This window comes from Ictidomys tridecemlineatus, chromosome 10, assembly GCF_052094955.1.
Source record: "Ictidomys tridecemlineatus isolate mIctTri1 chromosome 10, mIctTri1.hap1, whole genome shotgun sequence".
NCBI classification, from domain to species: Eukaryota; Metazoa; Chordata; class Mammalia; order Rodentia; family Sciuridae; genus Ictidomys; species Ictidomys tridecemlineatus.
The window spans coordinates 22,153,218-22,179,392 of record NC_135486.1 but is presented as its reverse complement, the minus strand read 5'-3'; the positions used below and the strand labels follow the sequence as shown (position 1 = coordinate 22,179,392).

Here is a 26,175-nt window from a genome sequence, read left to right as displayed (position 1 = left end):
TCTCTGATTTCTAGAGATAGTGAGCATTTTTTCATGTACATGTTGATTGATTGTATGTCCTCCTCTGAGAAGTGTCTGTTCAGGTCCTTGGCCCATTTGTTGATTGGGTTATTTGTTATCTTGTTGTTTAATTTTTTGAGTTCTTTGTATACTCTGGATATTAGGGCTCTATCTGAAGTGTGAGGAGTAAAAATTTGTTCCCATGATGTAGGCTCCCTATTTATCTCTCTTATTTTTGAATCAGGTTTCAATGGAAACCCAGTGAGTCCATACTTGACCCCATTATGTAGACTACACTGAGACGTACTCTGATGATGGGACAGCAGACACTGGCGCTTGACTACATTGTGTCAAAACTGCCTTGTCATTCTTTAGACCCAGGTAAGGCAAGATGCATCTGGATGTTTAGCTTGTGATACTGAAATTATTGTTTCATGAATTTACTCATATAGGTATTCCATTGGGTATAGTATCCTTAATGATAAATTACACTGTTTTGTTCATCTTTGAGTTTCTGCTATTCTGTTGAATAAAACAGAGGTGAAGCATGACAAATGCTTTTGAACTATGGGGAATCTGTATGATTCAATAAGAATAAATGAGGTATAAGGTATGCTAAGCTACAGGTGGCTAAGTAAGTATGTTCCTGATTTTATTTATATTGCTTTGATCTCATTTGAGTTCATGTATAAATATTACAATTTCTTCACATGCAACAACAGTTTGGTGTTGAGAAAATAATTGTTGGATTTCACAGGTTGGTGACAAATTTTCCATCTACTTCCTTGCTCTAGTTAAAAATAGAATCTAGAAGCAGAATTGTGACATTTTTTGATAGGTCGGAATTTAACAGTGATTCAGTCTTTATTTTCCCCCACAATTTTTGCTTATTTGATACATTTAAGAAATCAGAGATAAAGCTATAAGTGGACTATCTAAAAATTAATAGGTTTTTTGAGAGTTTCTGATATTTAAAATATTTCCTTTTAAAAGTTTCATTTCTGCTGCAGAAAATTTAATTAGTAAGTAAAACACCATATAAGCATGTGTATTTACTGTGAAATGATTTTATCCTTTAAAATCAGAGCTTGTAAAGAGTTTTATATATTTCACATACAATATTTTACTACTAATGCTGCTACTTTTTCAGCATTTTTTATAAACTTTTAAAGTTTTTTTTTCTAAAATATTATGAGTTTTATAAGGCACAACCAATAAAATGAAATGAACCAAACCAAATCAAACCAAAGAAAAAACAAAATTTAGGTAAAATGCATTGATTGATACATGTGCTTATGCTTTGAATTCTGTTTTGTTTTATTATGGAAGGTGCCCAAAGATTTTGCAACTTAGTGAGTCTCTTGTGTATGTCTTTCTCAAACAAGTAAAATTAGCTACCTAATTCCTAGCAAGGAAAGGTGAGTGATGGTCTACGTGATCAGTCATAGGTGGATTTGCTCTCTGAGGTAAAGATGAAGGATGATTGGTTCAAAGCATGGCTTTCATATGGCTGTGAGTTCAAACTATCAAAAACTCTAGTCTTTCTGGAAAAAGAAAAGTTTCTTTCTCTTTTCCTTTTTCTCTATCACTCCTTTTAGATTTACTTCTGAGCATCCAGTGATGATCAGTACCAAATAAAATTGTTCATTAAATATTTGTCCATTCATTAAATATGTTGCAGAAAATTTATTTTAACATATTACCTTTTATTTTTATGGTTCAGTTAACATAGTTGAGCAATATTGTGGAATAAATTTGTGTGGTTATATATTTTTTCTTAAGATAGATAATAATTACAAAGTCAGGACACTAAATATAAGATCAGTAAATATAGCACAACCAAAATAAAATTGATGTGTTTAAACTCCGTTAGCAGCATAGCTAAGTGTGAGCATTTTGGAGATATATATCTTCAATATGATTTGTTCTTTTTTCTCCTAAGGAAGGACTGCTTTGTAAAAATTAAATAGTTAAGATTTTTCTTTGTGAATTTAGAAAAATATTTAAACTTTTAAAATTGTTTTTGTAGTTTTTCATTTAGTTAAAATATCATGATTTACTTTTCTATGCACTGCAAAATTATAAAAGTTTTTATAAAAGTAATAGTTATCCTCATACTTTGTTCAAGGAAATCTTATTATTCTCAAAGAACATTTGTTTGATGTGTAACCAAGGCAAAAATTATAATTAAAATGTGATACTTAAATACAGGAAATGATTTCCATAATCTCATCCACACACTGAAGTCAATTAATCTATATTTGGCACTTTACAAATATTTCAAAATTTAATCATCATAAGAACATTGTAAAAGTTTTATTCTAATATTAAAAATGAATTGTGAAGTGTAGAATATTTAAGTAACTTTCCCAACATATATTTGATAAGTAAGCAGAGCTAGAATTAAATTTAGTGAGTCTCTTGTGTATGTCTTTTGCCTCATGTTAAAGCCTTTACTCTGGCCGTGCAATGCATTACCATCCTCATAATGCTTCATTTTGTAGTTTTGTAGTATTTAAAGTAAAAGTCACTTATTGAGCTTCTATTATGTACAACACTTGGTAATCTGGTAGGCAAAACTTGAAATCCACAAGCAAGATAGTAGAATGATCTAATTCAATCCACCTCTGTCTTCTAATGTCTTTAAAGACATTGTGTTAAATTGATTTGACTGCAAAAAGAAAAAAAGAAAAAGAAAAAAATCAAGTTATTTTTCCTTTTATGTATTTGTAAGTTTTCTATAAAAGTGTTCCTTATTCTTAGAGTAGCACCCATTCCAATTTTTATTCTGCAGTTTTCCTTCATCAGTCATAGTTTTTGACTCTTTTTTTCTGCTTGTGCACCAATCGGAAGGTTCTTTGGAGAATATTCATTACAATACTTAAAATCAGTAAATGTGGGGACCATACAGAGCACAAGAAATAAGAAAATTTGAGTCCTTCTGTAAAAGATTGTAGAGGGCAAGGGTCTGTGCAGTTATATGAGTTTCTGAGGATCAGACATCCAGTTAAGAAGTTTAGCCTTTAGCTTCTAGAGTCTCAGTTTATACATCTTCACTGTTCTTTCAGCCAGAGCTCAGTGCTACCTATGTTTTTACTTGGCTTTTTTTACTAGTTCCATTATTGACTCTTTTTTTTTTTCTGTATTTGTTCATGTTATTCCCTTCAGAGATCAAAGCTCTTTGAAGTCAGGCATTAACTGTATCAAGAAATCCTGGTACATTTTGAAAGAACCTCACTGAATATTTCATAATTCAATCAAGAAATTGGACAATTTTGAAATAGATTACAAATGGAAAAGCTAATAACCAATGTTCATGATTCCAGGACAAAGCTATTAAAATCAGTCCATGATTTTCATGATAAAATCAGAAAGCTTGTATGAAATCTTAATTCAGTACATGAAACAATCAAATTTCATGAAAAGAGACTGCCACAAAAAATGAAAGTACAAATCAGCCAAAGAAAATCTACAATTATTTTCCTAGATGATGCTTGCAATGTATGATTTTTGTTTTTATATTGACAACAATGTAAAGAATTGAGTTAACATTAGAGTTAACATTAGTGACACAATATCTCAATATTTTCCATATTAATATCATCCTAAAATAAAAAGATGTGGTTATTTCTTATTTGATAACAGGAAAGATAATCAACAATTAGCTAGAACTTTTACTGGCTAAATAAAAAATAAACTGTATGAAGAAATTGAAAATGTTTATTATTTTGGATAGCCAAAAGTTTTTATATTTTACACTTCAATTAAAATGATAACATTTGCCAAAGCCAAATGTTTATCTTTAAATACAGACATTTATGGACCATGTAATACACACTTAAAATTAAATATTTCTGTAATATATGTATACTTATTAGATAATATTATTTGAATAATATAGTATTAAATGAAAATTATAATAAGAATGTTATTAAAGGGAGAACATGCTTTGAAGATGAGAGAGGGTGACAGATGCTTGAGTCTTAAACTCATTGCTTCTTCGCCTCTTCTAATTTCTTATTTCAACCCAATTTCAAAAGTCTGAACCTGAAACCTATTGACTCCTGAGAAAATTGTCCTCTGCTTATCATTCAAACCATTGATTGCCTCCTGTTTCAATAGTAAGTTCATTTATCAGGCAAGGATATAGTCTACTCAGTCCCAATCTGGATATATGCATCATATGATTAATTTTTAATTTCTTTATCCATTTTTTCTCCATAATCTGAATATCTGTCTGTGACCAGAAAAAAAAATGCACCGTCTAACTGGGAGAGTCTAGGCCCACTTAGGAATGAACCCAACTCTGGATCTCATTCTCAGTTATCAACCTAGCTTACATTTAACCTGGAAGTTCTCTGCATATCAACATGTCTTCGCAGAAGGCCCTATTGCGGGCTTAATCCTAGAAGTAATCTATGGTTTTTCTTGAGCTTCTCATCCTCTCACCATACAAGAACTAGATTATTTCACTCTATTACTAAGAGAAAGAGAATATTCATTATTATGGAAAAATGCTCTCCAAATATGTGGATATGTAAGTACTATGTTGTAAGCATCTTGGAAAAAAAAATCTAAAGTAGATATTTGGTGAAACTCTTAATAATTTTGCTAAACCTTAGCCTCTACTTAACTTCACAGTCTTGTAAAACATTGCTCCTATGTCTTTGTTCCCTTTTAACTAAAAAGAAAAATTTTCTGGTTATGAATGGGGTGATATAAAATGGAAAGTTTTACAGGATATATTGAAAGATACATCATACATTTTTAAATATAAAAGCTTTGATTTATATTTTTAAAATTCTTTCATGTGGTACATTTTAAAACATAGAATAATTTCTTAATGCAAACATATTATATCTTAGAAGCTGAGATACAAGTTTACCATCAAAATGAGATCAATCAGTTTTCCTTAGAGCCAAATGGCAACATCTGATTTCACATCCTGGAATTCATTATAGGTAAATGAGCGTGATCGTCTCCTAAGATTTGTGGGTCTCCGAGGTCTTCCTTCTATCAATTCTAAATAGATGTCAGATTTCAGAAAACGCGTGTAGCTGTCTTGTTCCATGAGCTGATATACTCTGCTTTGTGCAGCATCAAAACTGTGGAGGGTAGGTTGGGTGATGCTCTTAGTAATGACTTCTTTGGTGTGAAAATCAAGGTTAACCTGAACAAGCAGGAAAAAAAAAATGTGCAATTACAGTCACTTTACTTAAGCAAACACCTAGATTGATGCAAAGTTAGAGCAGGCCTAGCAAGATTGGACGCATGCGTGGTTTTCCTCAGGGGGCATAGGGTGATTTATTCTGGCCTGGAATTCCATTTGGCTCTTCTGTCTACGCTCCTCACCCTTCTTACTTTCTAATTTAGAAAAATGCAATATTGCAATGGATGTAGCATACACAGTGTTGGTTGAACTCGCTGACTTTTTAAAGTGGGGAACTAAACTACATAGACAACATTGAGTGATGGAAAACAGGGATGTTGGGGAATATCTAGGATTTTAATGAGACTTCTGTTGATCCCATTGCTTATTTCGTTACGTTATGACATTTCCTACAAACAAACGTATGCTGAAGTATAGACGTTTCCTAAAGACAAAAATCCTTTAAGACCTTTTATTATAGTACCATTGATATACCTGGTCTGGTGGTGGTGAGTTTTCAAGTAGGAAACCAGTGTTTATTCCTCCTGTGTAACAAGATACCATTAGCTACCCTCCTCTCTGCTTTGAGATATGTATAAATTTGGCCTCAGGGAAGACAGAATAATATACTGAAACACAAAAAAAGATTGAAAAATACTAAAACAAGGAAAATAACCATCATTTCTAATGGTGTAACATCCACATAGAAAATGCTACTCCATGGGCAATGTTATGATTTGGATCTTATATGGTTCCCAAAAGCCCATATAATAAAGGCTTGGTTGACAGCGTATGGTGTCATTGGGAAATGCTGGAACCTCTAAAGTATGAGGCCTAGTTGGAGAAAGTTAGATTAGTGGGTGTGCCCTTGAAATTGATATAGGAACCCTGGCCCCTTTTCTTTCTCTTTTTGCTTCCTGGCTGCCATCGTTGAGCAGTGTCCTCTGCCATGCATCTCCACCATGGTATTCTGCCTTGCCACAGAAGAAATAGGGTCAAGCAACCACAGGCAGAAACCTCTGAAGTGATAATTCAAAATAGACTTTTTTTTCCTTTCAGTTGATTTCTCTTAGCTGTTTGTCACAGCAACTTCTAGAAAGCTGATTAATTAAGACAGTATTAATGTACAAACAAAACTTTTAACAGCAACAGACCACCAATTCCACCATCTAAATAAAGAAAATCAACATTTATTGAATACAATAGAAATTGTAGAGAAATTTATAAATATAAACTCTAATTAACATGATAATGTTGGCTAATCTCATAGCCATTTTAGCAATTGAATCACAGATACCTATTGAGTTTGCAGTCAAAGAAAACCATGTTTTGTTTTGTTTTGTTTCCCATTTGATCCATTGCCAAATGTGTTTTATATCATCTATTGAGATATTTTCTTTTAGTTTATTTTAAAACAGAGTTGTAATTCTTTGGGGCAAACAAAACTTTATATAGATAGATAACATTAAAATGGTACATGTTATAAACACTTCTTGGATTTTCTTGTTTTGTCACTGTTAGAAATCTATGATGGGCTGCTTGTGTTAAAGTGATTAACATGAATGCGTGAAGAAATCACCAAGTTGCAGTTAATTGTATTCATTCTTAGTCTACATGAAAATAACTGAGGAGGGACTTCACTTTACCCTCTCTTCCATGATAATATCTTACAATGTGTTCTATTTACATACAGGAATCTTTATAGACTATTTATATTAATAACCACTTTTGTTTCAACCAAAATTTTGAACTTTCCAATAAAATGTATGGGGAAACCAATTTGATAAAGGCAGATTTTCTCAAAAAATTTTCAAGCAGTTGTAAAGTTTTCCAGTCATCTTTACTATACTATACCTCTTGGGGAGCATCACTCTGTATAAATTTCTCATATATTGCTTTTGCTTTAAGTATAATTTGTTGAGGTTCCTTGTTTTTCTTGAAATCTTCACAGGCTATCCAAAATTCGATATTTTCTTCACTGAATTCAGTCTTAAGGAATCTGGTAAAAGCATCCAGTCCATCTACCAAAAATACATATAAATATATATATATATTATGACTACAAAATGTCAATGTGGGGAATATGTGCTACTTGACATTAAAACAGAAGTACAAACACTAATAGAAATACTGCACCTTCCCTGTAATGCCACAGAGCAGCACACATCTGGTATAATTTACGAGGGATCTTCTATAATTTAACTGCAAAAGTGAAAGCTTCATTCCTGTTGAAATAAGGCTAGTATCATACTTAGATCTAAGTCCTTAGACCTAAGAGTTAGGGGGACCTCTACTGTGCACTCAATTTATGTCTGTTTTTATTTGTGCCTCTCCTAGAGTGTGAGACCAAGAAGCCTTTCACTTGGAGCCCATCTTGCATGGCTCTAGACTGTGTTTCTGGTACTCAGGACCTTAGAATTCTCTGTACAGTTTGCTAGGTTTCCAGGATTTGCATGACCCCCTATTCCCAAGACCATCCACAAAAACACACTGACTCATTGTTGAGTCAAAATAGCTGGTGGAAGCATCTACTCAAAAGTGCAGGGAGGCCTCTACAGTGGGGAACTAAATTACCCTGCATGGAAACATAGTTCACCATGCTTAATCTTTACAACTGTGAAAGGGCTCAAGACTTTAAATTCAAATATAACCCTTCAAATGATTTACAAAGTATCTTTGTCTAAGTAAAAGGATAAAACGTATATTTAAGCAGTTTTGGCTTGATCTCTAACTCTTAAGCATTTAGACCTAGTATGAGGCTTCTTTTTTTTTTCTTTTTACCTGAGTCCCATAAATGTTAGGGGGAGGTTTTAAGTCTTGTGCAAGACTGCTTGGGTTCAAGTTCATATTTAGAAATTCACCATATGGCCCTGAGTGAATTACTTTTTCTTGTACTTTAGTTTCTCAATATCTACAATTAAGACAACAACAATAATATCTTCCTGATAGGGCTGTTGAGAGGGTTAATTGTGGTAAAATATGCCAAGGCCTTAGTATACAGACTGGTACATAGTAAGGACTTGATAAGGATTTCAGTGGTGGTGGTGAGGATGGTGATAACATTCTTGATGATCAATTATTGAAAGCTCAGTCAGATAAAATCATGTTACATAGATTTAAAATAAAAATGTGGCAGACTTTGGATCCAGCCATAAGAGAGTCTAACTTCAAACTAAAGTGTTCGTTTAACTATTTTCGAAATTCTATTTTTTTTTACCTCTAGGTGTTTTTAAAAGTCTTTTTTTTCATTTTAAAAAAGTAATAGATTTACATGTACTTATAGGAAATAATAGAGAACTCATGTACCTTTTATTCAGCTTCCACCATTAAGAACTTGCAAAAATATAATCACAACTAGGATAATGACATTAATTGATAAAATCAAGGTTATTTCATGTTGCTCTTTTTAAGTCATATTACTGTCTCTCCCACCCCCAGCTCCTTTTTTACCCCAGGAAAATATGTATAGACTATTTATATTACTAATCACTTTTACTTCAACAAAGTCTTGAACTTTCCAATAGAATGTTTAGGGAAACCAATTCAATAAAGACAGATTCTCTCAAAAAATTTTCAAGCAGTTATAAAGGACATCTGTGTTATTTGGAGTTTGTTGTTGCTCCTGCTGCTGTTGTTTATATATATATAACTGCTACATAAATTTATGTACAGGTTTTTAAGTGTAAACATAAGTCATCATTTCTCTTGGATAAGTTCCAAGAAAGTAAAGTTTGTTGATTATATGGTGGAAGCATTGTAGAAACATTGAAGGAGGGAAAATATGTGTTTTTGTGGACTTCCAATTAAACTTCCCCAGAGGAAATCATATTTGAGTTGGGTTTAAGTCATTTTTAGCAATCTTCAGACTTATTCTTAGTAGTGTGATTCTCTAATTGTGGCCTATTTCTTTTCCTACTACCACAGGTAAGTTTTTGCACAGGAAAACATCATGAATTCTACTTGGACTTCTAACTTGTTGTTGTACTGACCCCCTTTTTAAAAAATTAACTTTCTGTTGGTGCATCATAATTATACACAACCCTGGGATTCATTGTGATGTGTTCATAAATGCATGTAGCACAATTTGGTCGATTTCATTCCCCAGGACTTTCCTTTTCCTCCCTCCATCCCTGCCTCTCATCTCCACACTCTACTCCTCTACTTTGACCATTTCTTCTTGAAATACTCCTCGTTGCATGATTCTAGAATTCCATATGTCCAAGTTCACACTGTTCACTTTTCTGTGCAATTATCTGTATAGGTTTAATTTTGCTACATATCCCATTGAATACAGGCATCTCCTTTTCTCTACTCTTCTATCCTCCCCTTCTCTTTGCCATCCTCCTGTCTTTGGGCATTTTTTTCCTTTACTCACTGCTATACTTTAAACATATTGTCGACACCTGCAGGCTAAATGAGGTATTACAAACAATTTTGAAAAATAGTTTTTTCTGAGTTAAATTTTGATATCTTTAAAAGATCTCTCATTACAAGAAATCATCAAAAGAAACATCTCTTCATCTAAAAATTTCTCTAGCTACTGAAACATCTTTTCTCCTTATAAATATAAAGTCTTCTATTAGTTTTCTATGCCTGGTGTCTTAATCTTCTCGACCTCATTTAATCTTAATCTTCCCAACACATTGAAATGTGGTTCTTATTCAACACTCTACTTAAATTATTTTTTGCCAAATTTCCTCAACATTATATTCATTAAACATTTTTTTTCCAGTCCATATGTTATTTCTTCTCTCTGAAACAGCATCTGTGGTAGAGATTAATCTGAAAATTCTCTTCTATGGCTCCTACACTCCTGTGTTTTGTCTTACACCTCTGTCTGTTATTTGTCTGAATCCTTCTCAGTTTATCCTTCTTCATCATTTCCTTAAATTCATTTTTCTGTTAAATCACTTTAACACTCAAATATAATCAACATACTGACAGTTCTCAGAGCTCACTTCCAATCTCTTTTCTGAACTGCAAGCTTATCTGTACTAATATATGGTAAGCATCTCCACTAAATTTCACACAAAAATAGTCATGTGATAGCTGAATTCATCATCTTCCCTCAGAACTTTTTTTCCATATCTTTCCCATTCAATGACACCATCCACTCAAGAATTTAAACCAGATAGAACCCTGGCACTCATCATCATCAAGGCTAACAATTTTTTTTTCTCATCTCAAACCCATTCATAATCAAATTTTGTCAATTTCCCTCTCATGTCCTCCATCAGTCTTTTTATTTGTATGATATCTGTAACTACTTCATGCGGACCAGAATTATCTCTCATGTTGATTACTATAAGAACCTCCTGATTGATAACTCTCCCGACCCTCCCAGCTTGTTATTCAGAGTCTAGTCAAACTTCTCTTTCCATTATACAAATTCCATGATGATTCATCACTGGTCAAAAAAATTTCATCTTTTTCTACTTTTTCCCCAACACTCAAAGCTCCAGTCACAGAGAAAGACTCAGTTTGATGTGGGTGCCATGTTCCTGCATCTCTTGAGTTTAGCCTCTTTGTCACTTCCTACTCCAGCTTCATCACTCTCTAGTCCACGCTGTCCTTTCAGGTTTAAATCAGAGTTTATCTTTTTCGGAAAAATTTCTCCAATCCCTCAAGAATAGGTTGAGTATCCTTTAATTATGACTTCCTAGTATGCTAGATAACACTTAAAATATCATACTGTATTGCCTATCGTTTCTTCTGCTACATTGTGAAATTCATGAGATGAAGACCACAGTTTTATTTTCCACAAAATCTCTAGTCCCCACATGAATAAATTACTCAATAATTGTTTGATAAAAGATGTAAAATATAATTGGATTGATAACATATCATTTAAAATAAAGCTAGTTAAAAAACAGTTTTAGGATATGTTTTCATTTTAAATAAAAATGTTAGAAATATAATATTTATAAGAAAAACTTGATGATGAGATCCAGTTATTGTAAGAAAGCAAAAAGAAATGTGAAACTAAAGAATCTTGTTCTATTGTAAGTTTGGAAACATATATGTAATTAAACAATATACCAGTTTATTAAGGAAGTCAACCTTTTATCTGATGTTGCTAAACATTTAATTAATATTCTAATTTTATGCTTGACAAGCAAGATTTTTCTTATGATTTGGCTTCTTCTTTGGGTATATATAGAGAAATAGCTATTAGCGAGAGCTTTATTTCTGAATCTATATTGCTAAGTTGTAACCCAGCTCATGAGTTTTGCCAGTATAAACTTTCTACTAAGAGTCGGGTCCTTTTTGTCATACAATCACCATAAATTTTGGGAGCCTTCAAAGTTTGATGTCAGTCCATGTGGCTTCAGACAGGATGGCAAGATTTTCTGGAGGTACATAGCTTCCCCCTGGATGTCACTGTGGGTTATTCAAGCATTTCTTTACTGCTATAATGTGTTCTTCACTTAGGTCAACTAGCTTAAAAATAAGTTTTCATCTTGATCTCTCCACTGAACCATTCATTCATGTATTGAAAACCAAATTTATTACACACTGTATTTCGGACACTGTTCTAGAGAACAGCAATTTTAAAGGCTGATAAATGCTTTGATGTTTAATCTATAGAGTGTTATCTTAAATAGAAGAAAATATTACTATTAAACTATACAGGAAGACCATTACAGAGTGACAAAAACAAGACTTTCCCCTTGATGATAAATAGCTGTAAAACTAGGCCAAAATAAATAGTAAGATGTTAGATGCAACCCCCATCTACATCAATGATGACATTACATTTAAATGGACTCATGTCAATTACGAGTCAGAGATTAAAAGACTAAGTTGAAAACTAAAACCAGACTGTATATTGGCTATAAGAAACATTAAATATAAATCAGGAAGATGAAGAAAAGGGATTTTAAAAATACACAATTCAGAGATTAAGCATAAGAATACAAAATCTGAATAAAAAAATCTTATATGGTCTTAGAAGGTAACTGTTAAATAAATACTATTCCCATTTCATAATTGTAAAATGGTCAGTCATTACTAGCATATAAAAATGCTTAATATGAACTCAATTCAGAGTTTCAAAATATATAAAGAAAACTGATAGTTATTAAAGAAATAGAAAAAATACAATTATAGGTGTAGATTTTAGTTTTGCACCCTAATTCATTGGTAGAACACATCTACAGAATATGAATTACAATATAAAAAACTTAAATGTATTAATTGACAGTTGACAATTATAAAACACTCTAACAAACGCATCTTTTCAAGTGCACAGAAGATTATCCAAGATACTCTACATTCTAGAATGTAAAATGAGTTTAAATAAATTGAATTTCAAAAGTTTGATGTCTTCAAGACTTTTCCCTATTAGGAGGTTTGAATTAAAAATTGACACTAGTAATACAGCAAAAAGAGCCCCTCAATACTTGGTAATCAAACAATATACTTATAAATAATGCACAGATTAAGAAGTCCTGAGGGAAATTAGAAAATATTTACAATTGAATTAGAGTGGAAATACAACATAAAAGTTTGTCAGATGCAACTTAATCAGTAATTAGAGTGAAATCATGTACAAGTAAAAGAAACTGGGTATCAAAATCAAGATCCAAGTTTCTACTTTAAGAAGCTTGATAAACAGCAAATGGATCCCACATTGAGCAGAAAGAAAAAAAATATTAAAACAAGAACAAATGTCTATAGCATAGAAAGAAAATGAACGATGCCCAAAGTGTTTCTTTGGAAACAATAAGAACCTTGGAAAGTCCATATTATACTAGGAAGAAATCATGGATCTTACAAGTATTACAAAGATAGCAAGTGAATATCATGAATAACTTTATGCTAATACATGTAATTTATGTGACAGAGGAAAATATCTAAAAAATGATAAAACCTACCCAAAATGACACTGAAAACTTGGAACATCTGATAGTTTTAACTAAATTATTAAATTGATTTTATAATCAAATATCCTCCCCTGAAAAAAAACTTTGGATCCCAGTTAAGTGAATTTTATAAAACTACTGAAAAAAATTCTAATTTTACATATCATATGGAAAACAGAAAAATTGATACTTCCATCTCATTTTATGAGGGCAGCATAACTCTTAGACCCAAACCTGACACATGCATTATACCCATTTCACCCAAGACAAAATTAAAAAATTAAGAGAAAAGAAAAAGAAAATTACATAGCAATATTTCTCCTGATGATAGATGCAAAGTTTCTGAAAATATTTTAAAAATAAATCCAACAATTTATAAAAGAGACAACAAACATTCTGGAATTATGGCAGAAAAAAATTGTAAAATGAAGTTCTAGCTTTCTGTGCCTGCACTGCTCAAAGTCACTTCTGTTTCTTACACTTGCTGGTCTCAAGAACCGTTCCTCATGATCTGTGATTATTTCTAACATAAAAAGTTCCATACAGATTAAGTAAGAAGAAGGAATCTCTGTTGGTAGAAAGATAGCAATAACTAAGTGGTTTTGCATCTTTAACAGGGATAAAGATTCTGAGAGCTAAGTGCTATCTATGTGTATCACTTCATTTAATTTCAACAGGTCCCTGCAATATATCCTATATGCACATAGATAGGGGAGCAGACTGAGCTTCAGTTACTCTAGATCTCATTTCTAAAACAAAACAAAACAAAAAATTATAGAAGTATGTCTTACTTAGGAAGAGAGTATTTCTTAAGGAAGACAGAAAAATTTCCCTAAAACCCACCATCTGTAACAACATTACCTGACCCTGTTTAAGGTACTTTGCAGATGTGACTGTAGTTAAGGACCTTGAAATGAGGAGATTATCCAGGGAGATTCAATCTAATCATGAGTTCTTAAAAGAAGAGGAAGTCAGAAGAGTGAGTCAGAGAGATACCACATGAGAAGGAGCTAGCTGGCTATTGCTGACTTTTGAGATACAAGAAGATGGTCAGGAACTAAAGCATGTGGTAAAATCTAGAAGGTGGGGCTGGCCCTAAATTCACAGTTGCAAGAGAATGGAGATCTTGGTCTAAAACTGTAAAGAACTTGATTCTGCCAGTGACCCAAACAAGCACAAAACAGATTATCCCTTAGGCCCTCCAGAGAGGATGGAAACCTGTTGACATCCTGATTTCATTCTGACAATACCCATACTGGACTTCTGTGCTACAGAAAATGTAAGATAATAAATTTTGACTTAATTACTGAGGTTGTGGTGAATTGTTGATAGCAGCAACAGAAAACGAAGGCAATTGTCAAATTTCATTTTAAATATTACTTTTGATTACTCTTATACATAGAATTTGTCCTCCTTGTCACAAAATAATTGGTTTTCTTTTCATTTTTAATGTTATAAGTGATCTTTAATTTAATTTTGTGTGTGTATGCTGCTAAGGTTTGAACCCAGGGCCTAGCACATGCTAGGCAAGTGCTCTACCACTGAGCTACCTCCCCACACCCTATAAATGCTCTTTTTGAATAATTAAAGTTCTGGGAATTAATGTGCAAGACAACAGCAGTCAGAAAGAGCTATGGTACCTCACACATCCCTAAGCATTAGAGTATGGGATGACTGCCCACTACTGCAAGAGAGTGGCCTAGGGCTACCAGACTCTCTCTTCCATGGGAGTTTTCACTGGGGCAAGGGAGGTTTTGCTATTTCTTTTCCTCATTAAATTGACCCTAATTATTAGATGTTAGTAGTTTGATGTTAGTGAAGAGATTATGAAGGACAGATCAGGCTCAGCAAGAATTTGAGAAGGCATTTTCTGCATCTATAGTGGTTAGATGCAGGTAAGATAATTTCTACTCAAGCACAGCCGTTCTATGGTGCTCTTGGCACTAAGGGGTTGCGGAGAGAGTTGGCAAACCCTGACCACTGAGAAGCAAGAGTGCTCTGCTTATTTCTTGGAGCTCAGTGGGTGTATTATTTTCAAGACTTATCTCTCACCCTGAGCAGTGTGCTTTTCTCACAGTAAATAGGGAAATAACAATGGACAACAAAGCATTGTGATACATAGCAGATTTTCTCCAAATACTGAAAAATATATGTTTCACAGTAAAGTAAATGATCTGTCTCTGGTTTTAGCATTTTTAGGCCAAAATAGCTGCCAAGGAGAACAACAGGGAGTCAGATGTGCTGGTGGTTTCTTGGCTTATTAGAAATTAAGCATCCATAGGGATTGTTGTTCTCTAGTTTGTACTCCTTTGATTTTCCTCCCATAATTCCTTTCACCACCTGCATCTCAGTGCCTGAACTTAAAAAAAAAAAATTCTTATCATTACTATTGTCCAAGAATATGCTCCTTTAATTTTTGAATACCAAATTCCAATGTCCTCTCAAGACTTCAGGTGAAATTGGCACATTAGGCTGATGTCTTGAATAGGCTGAATGAGCCTCATTCAGCTATTGATTAACAGCAGCTTGATGATTCCTTCCTTTTCTATTTATGCAACTAAAAAAAAAGGGTTTTTTTGTTTGTTTGTTTTGTTGTTGTTGTTTGATTGTCTAACCTCCAGTTTTACTTTTTCATCTTTGTCTTTTCTATAATGATCCTGGAAGGAAACAAAGGAAACTAAAGTGCCAAACATGCTTTTCAACCTCTCAGCTGAAAATGAAGTAGAATTTGAAATGTGGGACACAGTTAGGTCTGTAAAAGCAAAAACAACACTCCGTACACCAACTGACTTGAACCAACTTCAGGTAGTTAGCTCCAGTCTCTGGCTACAACTTAAAAAAAAAAAAATTCTTCTGAGAAATTTTCCCTTGATGAATATTTAGTGGGATGCAAAATAGCTGCTCAGCCCTGTATTTCCTTCCTCTTTTAAATTTCTAAAATGAGTATTCTTTTCCCCCAAAATTGATATCCATGTTTTATTGGATTGTATTCTTAAAATATATATATATTTTCTCAATTTGTATCTAATAACTAATTTTAGAACTGTTTCTTTATATTTTCCAGTAGAATTCTGAAATGTCTTAGTTCTTATTACAGGGTCAGTATCCTGGCATGCTTTGCTTGGTAGTTGCTATAAACTAGTTTCCTATAGAGAATTTCTTGACTCAATATTAGGAAACACTTGGAGACAAGACCACAAGAGATTATGAGAACATTTTCAGATAACACTAATTAAAAAAACCCCACAAAGTATTCATATGGAAATGTGCCCTCTGCTGATATTAAAAAGCATGTCACTAGGGGGTTATAGTGTAACATCTAACTGCAACTAGATCTGTTACAGGTTGGCTCTAGTTTGGAAAAAGGGAAACTAAATATCTTCTTTGGTTTATGAACAAAGTTGCACTGATCTCAGTATAGGATAAACTTTTAAAAAATTTCAATTAATTTATCCATATGTCATGTATAAGCATAGATAGAACAGTGTAAATATTATTTATAAAGTGAGTTGATAGAGAATGGTCATGATTTCAGAAGAATACAACCATTATTTTTTTTATTAAAAGATTTAAAAAATTATAATAAAATGGTTTGTAATGATATCTAAAAAGAATTGTCCTTATGCCGAACAACTGAAATTGTGACTTACTTATTAAAAATAACTTCTTTTATGCTTTTATTTATGAATAATTTTATAAAATTATTTATGAGTCACCTAATGTGAACCTGAGGACTGTGAATAATGAATAGCATTATATTAATTAAAATTATAATGCCAAGAAACTCATCGTTTGCTGAGTTCTTCGTACATTGCTTGTATGATTTTTAGTAGCACAATTCTATTAACTTTTCACATCAACCATATGAAGAAGCACTACTATACTCGTTTTTATAAGTGTTCAGAAACATAAGTGTTTTAAATATTACAGCTAGTGAAAGATAGGAGAGAGGATTGAACCCAAGTTTATCTTGCTTAAAATGGTAAGGCCTTGACCTCTAAAGCACCATACAGACAACAAAGCCTCTACTGTTGAGGAATATGAAAAGAAGGGGGCAAGATGAGCACATCTGTATGTACTAAGGACTGAGGACAGGCATTTGCAAGGGTGACTTATTCTATTTGGAGCAGGAGAATAAAATCACCTTGCGTGGAATTCAAATAGACGTCTTCCAGAAAACAACATAAACATTATTTTTAAATATAGTCCTTCACTAGTTCACAAAGCTGGAGTGTTGACTCTATACCAGTTGCTCCTCTCTGGAATATTATGCAAAAGCCCTTTGTTACCATGGTTAGTTTTGCATTTCATACAGACTTCATACAGTTCAAAATGAAGTCAAAGTGCTCAAATCAAGAAAAAGTGTTGTGTATGCTATGAAAGCTCTTGATGCATTAACCAACATGAATGGATTTTGTTGGCATAATATGAATATAATAGAGAGGAATGAATCCTCATTCAAGAAATGAGTGAATGATGAATGAGAAAGGAGTTCATGTATTTAAAATGTTAAGCAAATTACTTTTTAAACAGAGTATGCAACTTGTACACAATTATTCTAGCACATTAGTTACTTCCTGTTTCTCTTACTGCGTTAAGTCAGGTCATAATGGAACCGTTTCTGACACAGAAGCAGTAACTTACTAAACAGTCCTTCAGAATGCAGCAGTGGGGAATGCAGCTGCCAAGAGGGCTTGATAGAACCTGGGATTAGAATTCACACTGGAAGAAGCTGGCTCAATGTGTTCTACAAATATGAAATGCTTGTAATTGCATGCTTCTAAATTGAAACTCTGGCATCTGTTGGAATATTTTTATGATGCCAAGAAACCAACTGAAACAAAAAGTCAAGAAACTCTGAAGTTGAAAATCCAAGAGCAGTATAATATCCTAAGTATGAGGTTGTGTTGTTTCTCCTTTAACCTTTGGCTTCATAGCTCCGAACTGCCCTAGAATGTGTGGCTTATGTTGTAATGATGTTTTATTTGTATGACCCATTTGCCATTTAGACTGGATTTTATTAATTTTTATTCTTTAGGTAGATGAAGAAACTGTTTGCTGTGGGTCAGCTTGAGTGAGAAATTTAACTTTGTAGAACACTGGAATCCCTTATCTTAAAGAAAATTGTGAACCAAAAATTGGGAAGAGTAACCTGAAAAGGCTTAAAGTAGAAACTATGAAGAGAAGTACCCATTTCCTTCAGAAGTACCCATTTCCTGCATTTCCTTACAGGCCTTACTCAAAGCAATAATAAGTGTTTTTTTTTTTTTTTTCAGTATAATCAGTTTTTATTTTTAAATCAAGGGAGTATAAGACTTAAATATTCTATTACTATATTTACATATTATGAATTGTCCTCAGGAATGTACTTAGTGGGTCCACAATTCAAAGTGCCAAAAGTCCAAATAAATAGTCATTAATAAAAACGTTGAACACCATTATTTACAATGACTGGGAGAAAACAGGTGCATAAGGAGTTCTATACTAATGCAAAGATTTCTTACTGACAGAGATTCCTCTTTTAGGAAACAACACCCTCTTTCTACTCCTCAATCACCACCATGGGAGATGGCTAGAAATCTATATCTATACATCAGTTGCACTTCCATATTCTAGGCACGCACCTACCAAACCCTGCAACACTTCTTATAGGGCTTCAAATCTACTAAAATTCAAACTATAACCTGTTGTCTTCACGTGTGTCTTCTCCTACAATTCTGTTTGTCATTTACAATAGGAAGCATTATCTTCCTACTAACATGGAGTTAAAATCCAGAGATGTGGGGCTTGTCTTGTTTCTTTTTCTCTTGTACCTTCATCTTTTCACCCTACAATATATGCATGTTAAAAAAAAGTCAGCAAGTTCATCTATTTTTCTTTCAAAAAGGTCCTTACCTGAGGATAGCTTTTATATTTGTTAGAACTTTGTAGGAAGTTCATAGTAGTCTATCTTTCTATCTATCAAATTTCATTTTCTTACACAGTCTCCTGAAGTTTGACTCCAACTTGATTTTCCAATGTTATTGTTCACTATTCTCTGCTTTAGTATAAATGATCTTCTTGCTTTTCCAGAATACATAAAAATCTCTTATTTTTCATACCCTCTCACTCTTCCTTTTCTATTTAGGAATGACCTTTCTTCTGCCTGTTGAATTCTTGAATACATTGATTTAATTCCACTTAATGGTTTCTAAAGCCTACAAGATAAATTGAAAATGCTACAGCATTTAAAAAATCATTTTGCCAATTACTCTTAAAGTTGTATTTTATTCAGCTTTCAAAGATGTTTTACATGGATCCCTCGAAATATGCTTCTACAAATAAATACACATGTATGTGTACAATATACATATATAGTATTTTACTTTCATTAATTTCATATGTTCACAGTGATAATTTTTACTTTTATGAAGTCAATCAATAAGAAAACCAATGAAGACTGAATTTGAAATTAATGATTAAGAATGGCAGATAAAATCTGATCTGACACTAGTTTTTAATACATTAGTACTTCTTCATTAAATTAAATTTAGAAAGTACTATATATTTATACATATAGTTTTAAATTATAGATTTTTATGATTCATTTTGCATTTTCATACAAATTTACCAATAAATAAGGATGTGGAAAGAACTTATCCTAATAGCTATGAGGAAATGAATGAGGAGAAGTTACTCATGGACTTCATTGTGTTCAAATTTATTATATAACATATTTCAGTTCATATTTTTATTATTTATTTATTTATTTATTTATTTATTTTTTGTTTGTTTTTGTGGTGCTGGAATTGAACCCAGGGGCCAGCATATGCTAGGAAAGTGCTCTATCTCTGAATTATATACCCTGTCTTTTGAGTCCATTTTTTAAAGTAAAAAAAAAAAAATTAGTATAGACTTAGACTTATAGAAAATTATAAAGATAATACAGGACTGCCATATGCCCTACAATTTACCCATTATTAACATCTTACATTGAGTTACAATTAATGATGTTTCATGAGTTATAATTAATGAATCAATTTTGATATATTAACATTAGCTGAAGTTCATATTGCATTCAGATTTCCTTGGGTTCTCTCTCTCTCTCTCTCTCTCTCTCTCTCTCTCTCTCTCTCTCTCTCTCTCTCTCTGTGTTCAAATTAAGAATAGATAAACTGTGTGAATGACATTTGAAGAGAATAGTAGAATTATCAAAATACCTCTATAGATAATACCTAAATTTCTGTGAAATATAACAAAATCAGTGATTTTTCTGTTTTGATCTCATGGGTCCTGCCTGTCACCCTAAGTTACTCTTCCTTTTTCAAATTATGTTTCTCAATAAAGAATTACTTTGTTTTTAATTCCCCAAATAAATTACACTGTTTAATGCCTCTGCCTGCCTGTATTAGCTCTCTGCTTGGATGGTCTCTTTCTCTCTGTCCAGCTAGTGAATTTTGATGAATCCCCTAAATCCTAGGCTAAGAGGCATCTATTCTGTGGTCCTGTTTCTAAAGCTGCTGATAACCAGTCTATAAGATTTTAATTTCAACTTCTTTTGTGCAACTAAATACTCAAATTTCCATTGTATTTTGTTTGAGGTATAACTTAGTTTCCTGTTTGACTAAGTTTAATACAAGTTCTGTTTCCTGTAGATACGACATATAGATTTTGAGAAATGTACCCATATTAACTGAAGGGATAGAATATAAAATTTAATAGACCAAAGTATTGAAATTTGTATATACATGTATATGAATATAGAACCTCTCTCTTTTTTAAAAAATGTGCATATATATTTCTTTCTATGAAGTCAGTAGAAATGAACTAAATTTAACCATTTCTATTAAGATTTAGGTGATTATTTTAAGACTTATAATTTAATATTACAATTAGCATTCCAATGAGAAATATTGATTCAGTAAAATAATACTAATAACAATATTTTGTGTATTCCATATAATTATTTAGCACTTTGATCATAACAGATGGTATTAATGTCTAAATTTTTCAGTGCTGTTTCTATTCACATTTTCTCATTTTGGTTTAAGTTGGTGATAGTTACTATTCTTTAATATTTCTATCAGAAGAGAAAAGAAAAAGAGAATATCAGTCAGGTTTAATTTTGTCCATTTGATTTTGACTTCTTATAAAGAATAATTACAGAATTCCAGGTGAGGATTTTTTTGTAAGACTAATAACCTTCCTGAATCTTTCTTCACTTTGGATAATTAGAACATGCTAGAGTTGTTATATAAGAAGTTAAAATAATAAATCCAGTTTATATATTACTTTCAATTGAAATTTTAACCCTCTAACTTGTGACTATCTAGGTGAGAATATACTGGAAATAGAACAAGCTTTTGAAATGTGTTGATAATTATTATTTTTCATTATAGCAGGGATCATTGACATTTATGTAGCGTCTAACATTTATTGGTTTCCTATTCATCATCTCATTTAATCCTGACAGAAATCCATTTCTATTGAAACTAAAAACATTATCTCTATTTATAGTTGAGGAATTTGATAGAGTGATTAGGGAGCTTAAATAAGATTATATAATCATTCATGTTGCAGAAGAGACCACAAACTCGAATCTCAAAGGAACTCTGAAATAGCATTTTCTTACAAACAAGTTCAGTTTTATTATATGAGCACTTAATATTTTCCAGGTTACATATTGCATTTGGGGTCCACTGATACAAAAAAAATGCACCTTTTAATAAATAGTCAAATTAGAAAAAAAAGATAAAGAAAAATAATTTCACTTTTTTATCTTTTTTCCCTTTCTCTCAGTGTTTGACTAGAAAAGAAGATGAAAATAAAACAAAACAGGTTTTTGGAAGCATGAATTATAAAGGAAAGTTTGATACAGATTGCTATGAGGAATAGATTGAATCTGATAGCAACAGAGTTAGCAAGATAGAGAGGATGGCGCCATTCTTAATAGCCAAGATATGGAATTGGTGTAGGTTTCTGTTAAGGGATGAATGGATAAAAAAACTGATTCATGGACAAAGTGGAATATTATGCTTCCATGAAATAGAATGGAATCATTTTATGTGCAGTAATATGGATGGAACTAGATGACATTTTGTTAAATAAGTCAGGTACAAAGGCAAGTACTACATAATATAAAAGCTACATAAATTTACTTTATAGATGTAGAGAATAGAATAGTGGTTACAAGAGACTGGAAAGAGTAAGATAAGAAGATGTTAGTAATAACTAGAAGAAAGAAATATGTAGGTTTCCAACACAAAGCGATGATTAATGTTTGATATTCTGCTTATGCTAATGACCCTAATTTGATCATAATATTGTATACATGTATCAAAATAACACAATGTACTACATAAACATTTAGAATTATTATGTATCAATTTAAAACGATAAAAAGAAAAGATAGTGAAAATGGAATAGGTTTGCCATATAATTGGCAAGAATTTTAATAGCTAAGCAATTATAAATTATGAGTAAAAGTAAGTAATCAAAGAAAGCTGCTTAAATTACTCTTCCCCAAAACAGGAATTGATACTAGTTTAAAGTGAAATAAGGATTCCTATAAGGAGTATCATGTTATATTTTTATCAGCACAAACTTCCTTTCTTACCACTGCTCTCCATTCTCAGTGGCTACATCTTCACCAAAATTCAAGCCTTGATTTCTCCACCTATATTTTCTTTCTCTGAGCAAATATTACAAGTCAGAGGTAGGTATCTGATTCATCAGAAGAGGGAAAGTTTTCAGGAATAGTGTGCAGAAGTAGAATTCTGATGTTAGTAAATACAGGGGGAAATGAACAGATCACCAGCAGCTAATGAAGAGTTGGACAATTAAGGAGATAAATACAGAAAACGAGAACAAAGTTAGGTGTTTCATTAACTGGTTGACTTACATACGAGTACTCTACTCCCAGCTTCCCTGCGAAAGCTTCTTCCACCAAACACAGAATGTGAAAACCACAGGGCATTTCTTTAAGTACTAGTCAGAGAAGCTGGCTAGCAGCACCTTGGGATGGACTGGGAAAGAGCTGGGAAGTGACTGTGTTTCAGATACAGAATAAAATAAGGAACAGGAAAATGTGAGGTGCAAACAAATCCTGTGGGTTTGAGGAAGTGTAGATATTTGGTAATGATGAAGGGTTGCAGGTTCAGATGACCAGTTTAGTACTGAGAATAATAAGCCCTGTGGCTTCCCGTTGCCTACTCAATACATATTTTCAGTTTTGCTATTTGAAAGAAATCATGAACTGAATAAATGACAAGTTTGTTTGCCTGCTACCTAATGTCAACTGATTCTGGAGTATCAATCAGGCAGGCTGCCCTCTAGCCCTGGCTTTACAGTGTTGTTGGAGAGTCAGACAGGGACTCAGTCTTGTCCTCATCCTCCACCTAATACACAGAGCTCTGTCTTCAATACAGACCTGATTCTCAACTTTTCTACAAAATTCTGCTTTAAAAATAGATGATTAATATGACATGCGGAGAAAAGAATATACAAAATAATTTTTCAAAGCTATTTTCATTAGTTCCCTGAACATCTGTCAAAAGAACTTCTCTAAGTTCTTGATCATTTAACAATGAAAATCACATAGATAATTTGTGAATCATATATTAAATGAAACTGAAGATCTCCTCCAAAAATCAGAAAATTAAAAATTTTGAAATTGCTGACGATGAAAAGAAATAATTAATATTTCAATAAGCAATTCTTAATAAAATGAGAAAATTTAAAAAATGCTTTCTATTAGCTGACTCTTCTGTTATTTAGTTACTTTTGCTGATCTGAAAATTAGATTACTATAAATTACCAATTATATCAAATTTTTATGACAGCTTGTTTTGTATAATTACATGCATCCTCTATTTAATTTTCCATTGAGGAATAAAAGTGTTTGGTGAAGATATCACTAACCTCTATGGGATAGCAGTTTGTCAAATGATTCACCCCATTTCACTGCTTCTTCAGGAGAGACTCTGTTCAAGAGAAACAAAATGTTTTATAATGCAGTGTGCACAAAGTCTGTTTACGAATCTGTTTGAACATATGCTTATATTACTGCTCTTTTCAGTTATATTTTCACAGGGTTTCCCTTTGATTTTTATATAATGGAAGTTCCATTTACATTAGACAATTCAAAAACATTCGTCAATTCTCTTCTGGAATTTGCCTATCGAGCAGTGGGGTAAAATGACATTACAGATTTTTCTCATGGATGTGTGAATTGTTTCATTTTTTTTTTAAGGAAAAATTATTATTTTTAATTAAGTTGAAAAGTTCATGTGCACACACGCGCACACACACAGAAATGAGGTCAACTATCTTTTTTATTTATAAATTCATAAATAGATGAACTTAAACTAAGAATATCTTTCAAACTCTTTTTTTTTAACTGCAATTTCCTTGAAGCTTTAACCACAATATGCTACAAAACTTTTTTCTTAACAGAGACAGGAAGTTTGACTAATGAACTTTCAGAGCAACAAGAAATAAAAGCCATCTTTAATACAAAAAAAATATTTTAGAGATGTTGAAAATATAGACAGAATTTTTTTGTTTTTGCATCTTGATTGTCATATTTAAGTTTGGAAGAATTTGTATCAAACTAGTTAAAAGGCTATGCCACTTTATTTAAATTAAATACATAAAATTGTAAAACATCCCTATGTATATACTGCTTGCTGTTATATGAAGAACATTTTTTAAACTGCTGATAAAGATAAATAGCTCTTTTCTATGATAATATTGCATTGTGAAAACATATTAATGATATGTCATCAGTTTATAAAAAGTAAAATATGTCCTTTAAAACTGCCAGGCATATAAATTATAAAATATAATTATTTAATTCAAGTTATAAAAGTGGCTTAATTTTAGAGATATTTCAAATTTCTTGAAACAATTTCTCTATTTTTCCTTACACTGCCATGTAATTTCCAATAAAATAGAAATCCCTAATTTCCTTTCTTAAAGCTTTAATTATGGAATAAACAAAATCCCCTCCACCCAATAATGAAAGTTATTCACCTCAATTCTTTGGACAAGGCCCCAAATCTACTGGAGTGTGTCTCTTCATGTGAGTCAAGTTTCTGCACAAGAAGACTTAGCCTATTTCTTTTTTCCTTGGCTCTGTAAAAAAGGCAGTAGCTTCAGGACAATTTAGATGACAGGCAAAAATCTTCTTCTGACTACCAACAAATCTGGAATTAGTAAATACCCACTCATAGTCTTCCCTCCCCATACATGCTCTCAGAAATCCTATTTAATTACTATATTTCTGGAAGAATTAGGACAGCAGATATTAAATATGTTCCTCTTTTACCTGCATGACAGACACACATTTGAGATTATATTTCAATACAGATTATTCTAGTTCTTCTTGTATGGCTAATATTCCTACATCTTTTAAATTGAAAACTCTTTAGTTTTAACAGTTGTTTAATCCAAGTAAGAAAATATTTTTCTTTAATTGTGACAGAACAATCAATACATTTTCAACCAGATATTTAAAAAACAAATGCTAACAAATATTCATTAACCATGATTTTAAAAGTATAACATTGAAAATAATTTTTACCTGGTTTTGGCCTCTTTGCTTGCTGCTTCTTTTCCTAGACCACCATGTATTAACTTGAAAAAAGCTTTTTCTTTTGTTTCACACATATTTAATTGAGAAAACAAGACAAATGATGTTTCCATGTTCCCTCTAAAATGAAGAGATGTCTAGTATCTTACCATCCTTCTGTAGTTCACTGGTGAGTGCTAGTCTGTAGTTATGCATGGTAGAATACAAAACTGTCTCAACTCTTTGAGCAGGGCTTCCAAAACAGAAGAAAAGGGAAACAGACAAAAGAAAAAAAAAAAGTTCAGAGCTGTGTTTCTACCTCTGTAAAAATGTAGAACTGAGGAACTGAAGTATAATTCCGTCCTGAGCTGTTGAGGGAAATGATACCACACATTTACAAAATGACGCTGGACTCCAAGATAAAGACGGTATTACCACAGAGTAACTTCTCTTTTGAGTTTGTGCAACCAGAATGATGCTTTAATAGACACAAATGGAGCTGTCATTTCCCACAGGAACTTTCTAAAGGGTTCTTTAATATATATTAAAAGCATTGTGGAAAGTGTAGGAAACATTTGAAGATATTTCCCCTCATCTTAAAAATGTAATTT

General features: G+C 32.3%; 1 protein-coding gene across 2 annotated transcripts; it reads right to left on the bottom strand.

Moving 5' to 3' along the window:
• Window positions 1-1,308: 1,308 nt before the first annotated feature.
• Rgs18 (regulator of G protein signaling 18) lies at window positions 1,309-25,915 on the bottom strand. Of its 2 annotated transcripts, XM_005335346.5 has the most exons (6): window positions 25,577-25,913; window positions 25,027-25,128; window positions 23,914-23,975; window positions 7,004-7,170; window positions 4,886-5,170; window positions 1,312-2,671 (listed from the first exon to the last, which is right to left on the bottom strand). In XM_005335346.5, exons 1-5 carry the CDS (start codon window positions 25,696-25,698, stop codon window positions 4,913-4,915), a joined length of 711 nt encoding a protein of 236 aa, XP_005335403.2. In that variant the 5' UTR covers window positions 25,699-25,913; the 3' UTR covers window positions 1,312-2,671; window positions 4,886-4,912. The 2 variants fall into 2 exon arrangements, with proteins under 2 accessions (XP_021588980.2, XP_005335403.2); XM_021733305.3 differs by lacking the exon at window positions 25,027-25,128 and having other exon boundaries at window positions 1,309-2,671; window positions 25,577-25,915.
• Between the last annotated feature and the right edge of the window lie 260 nt (window positions 25,916-26,175).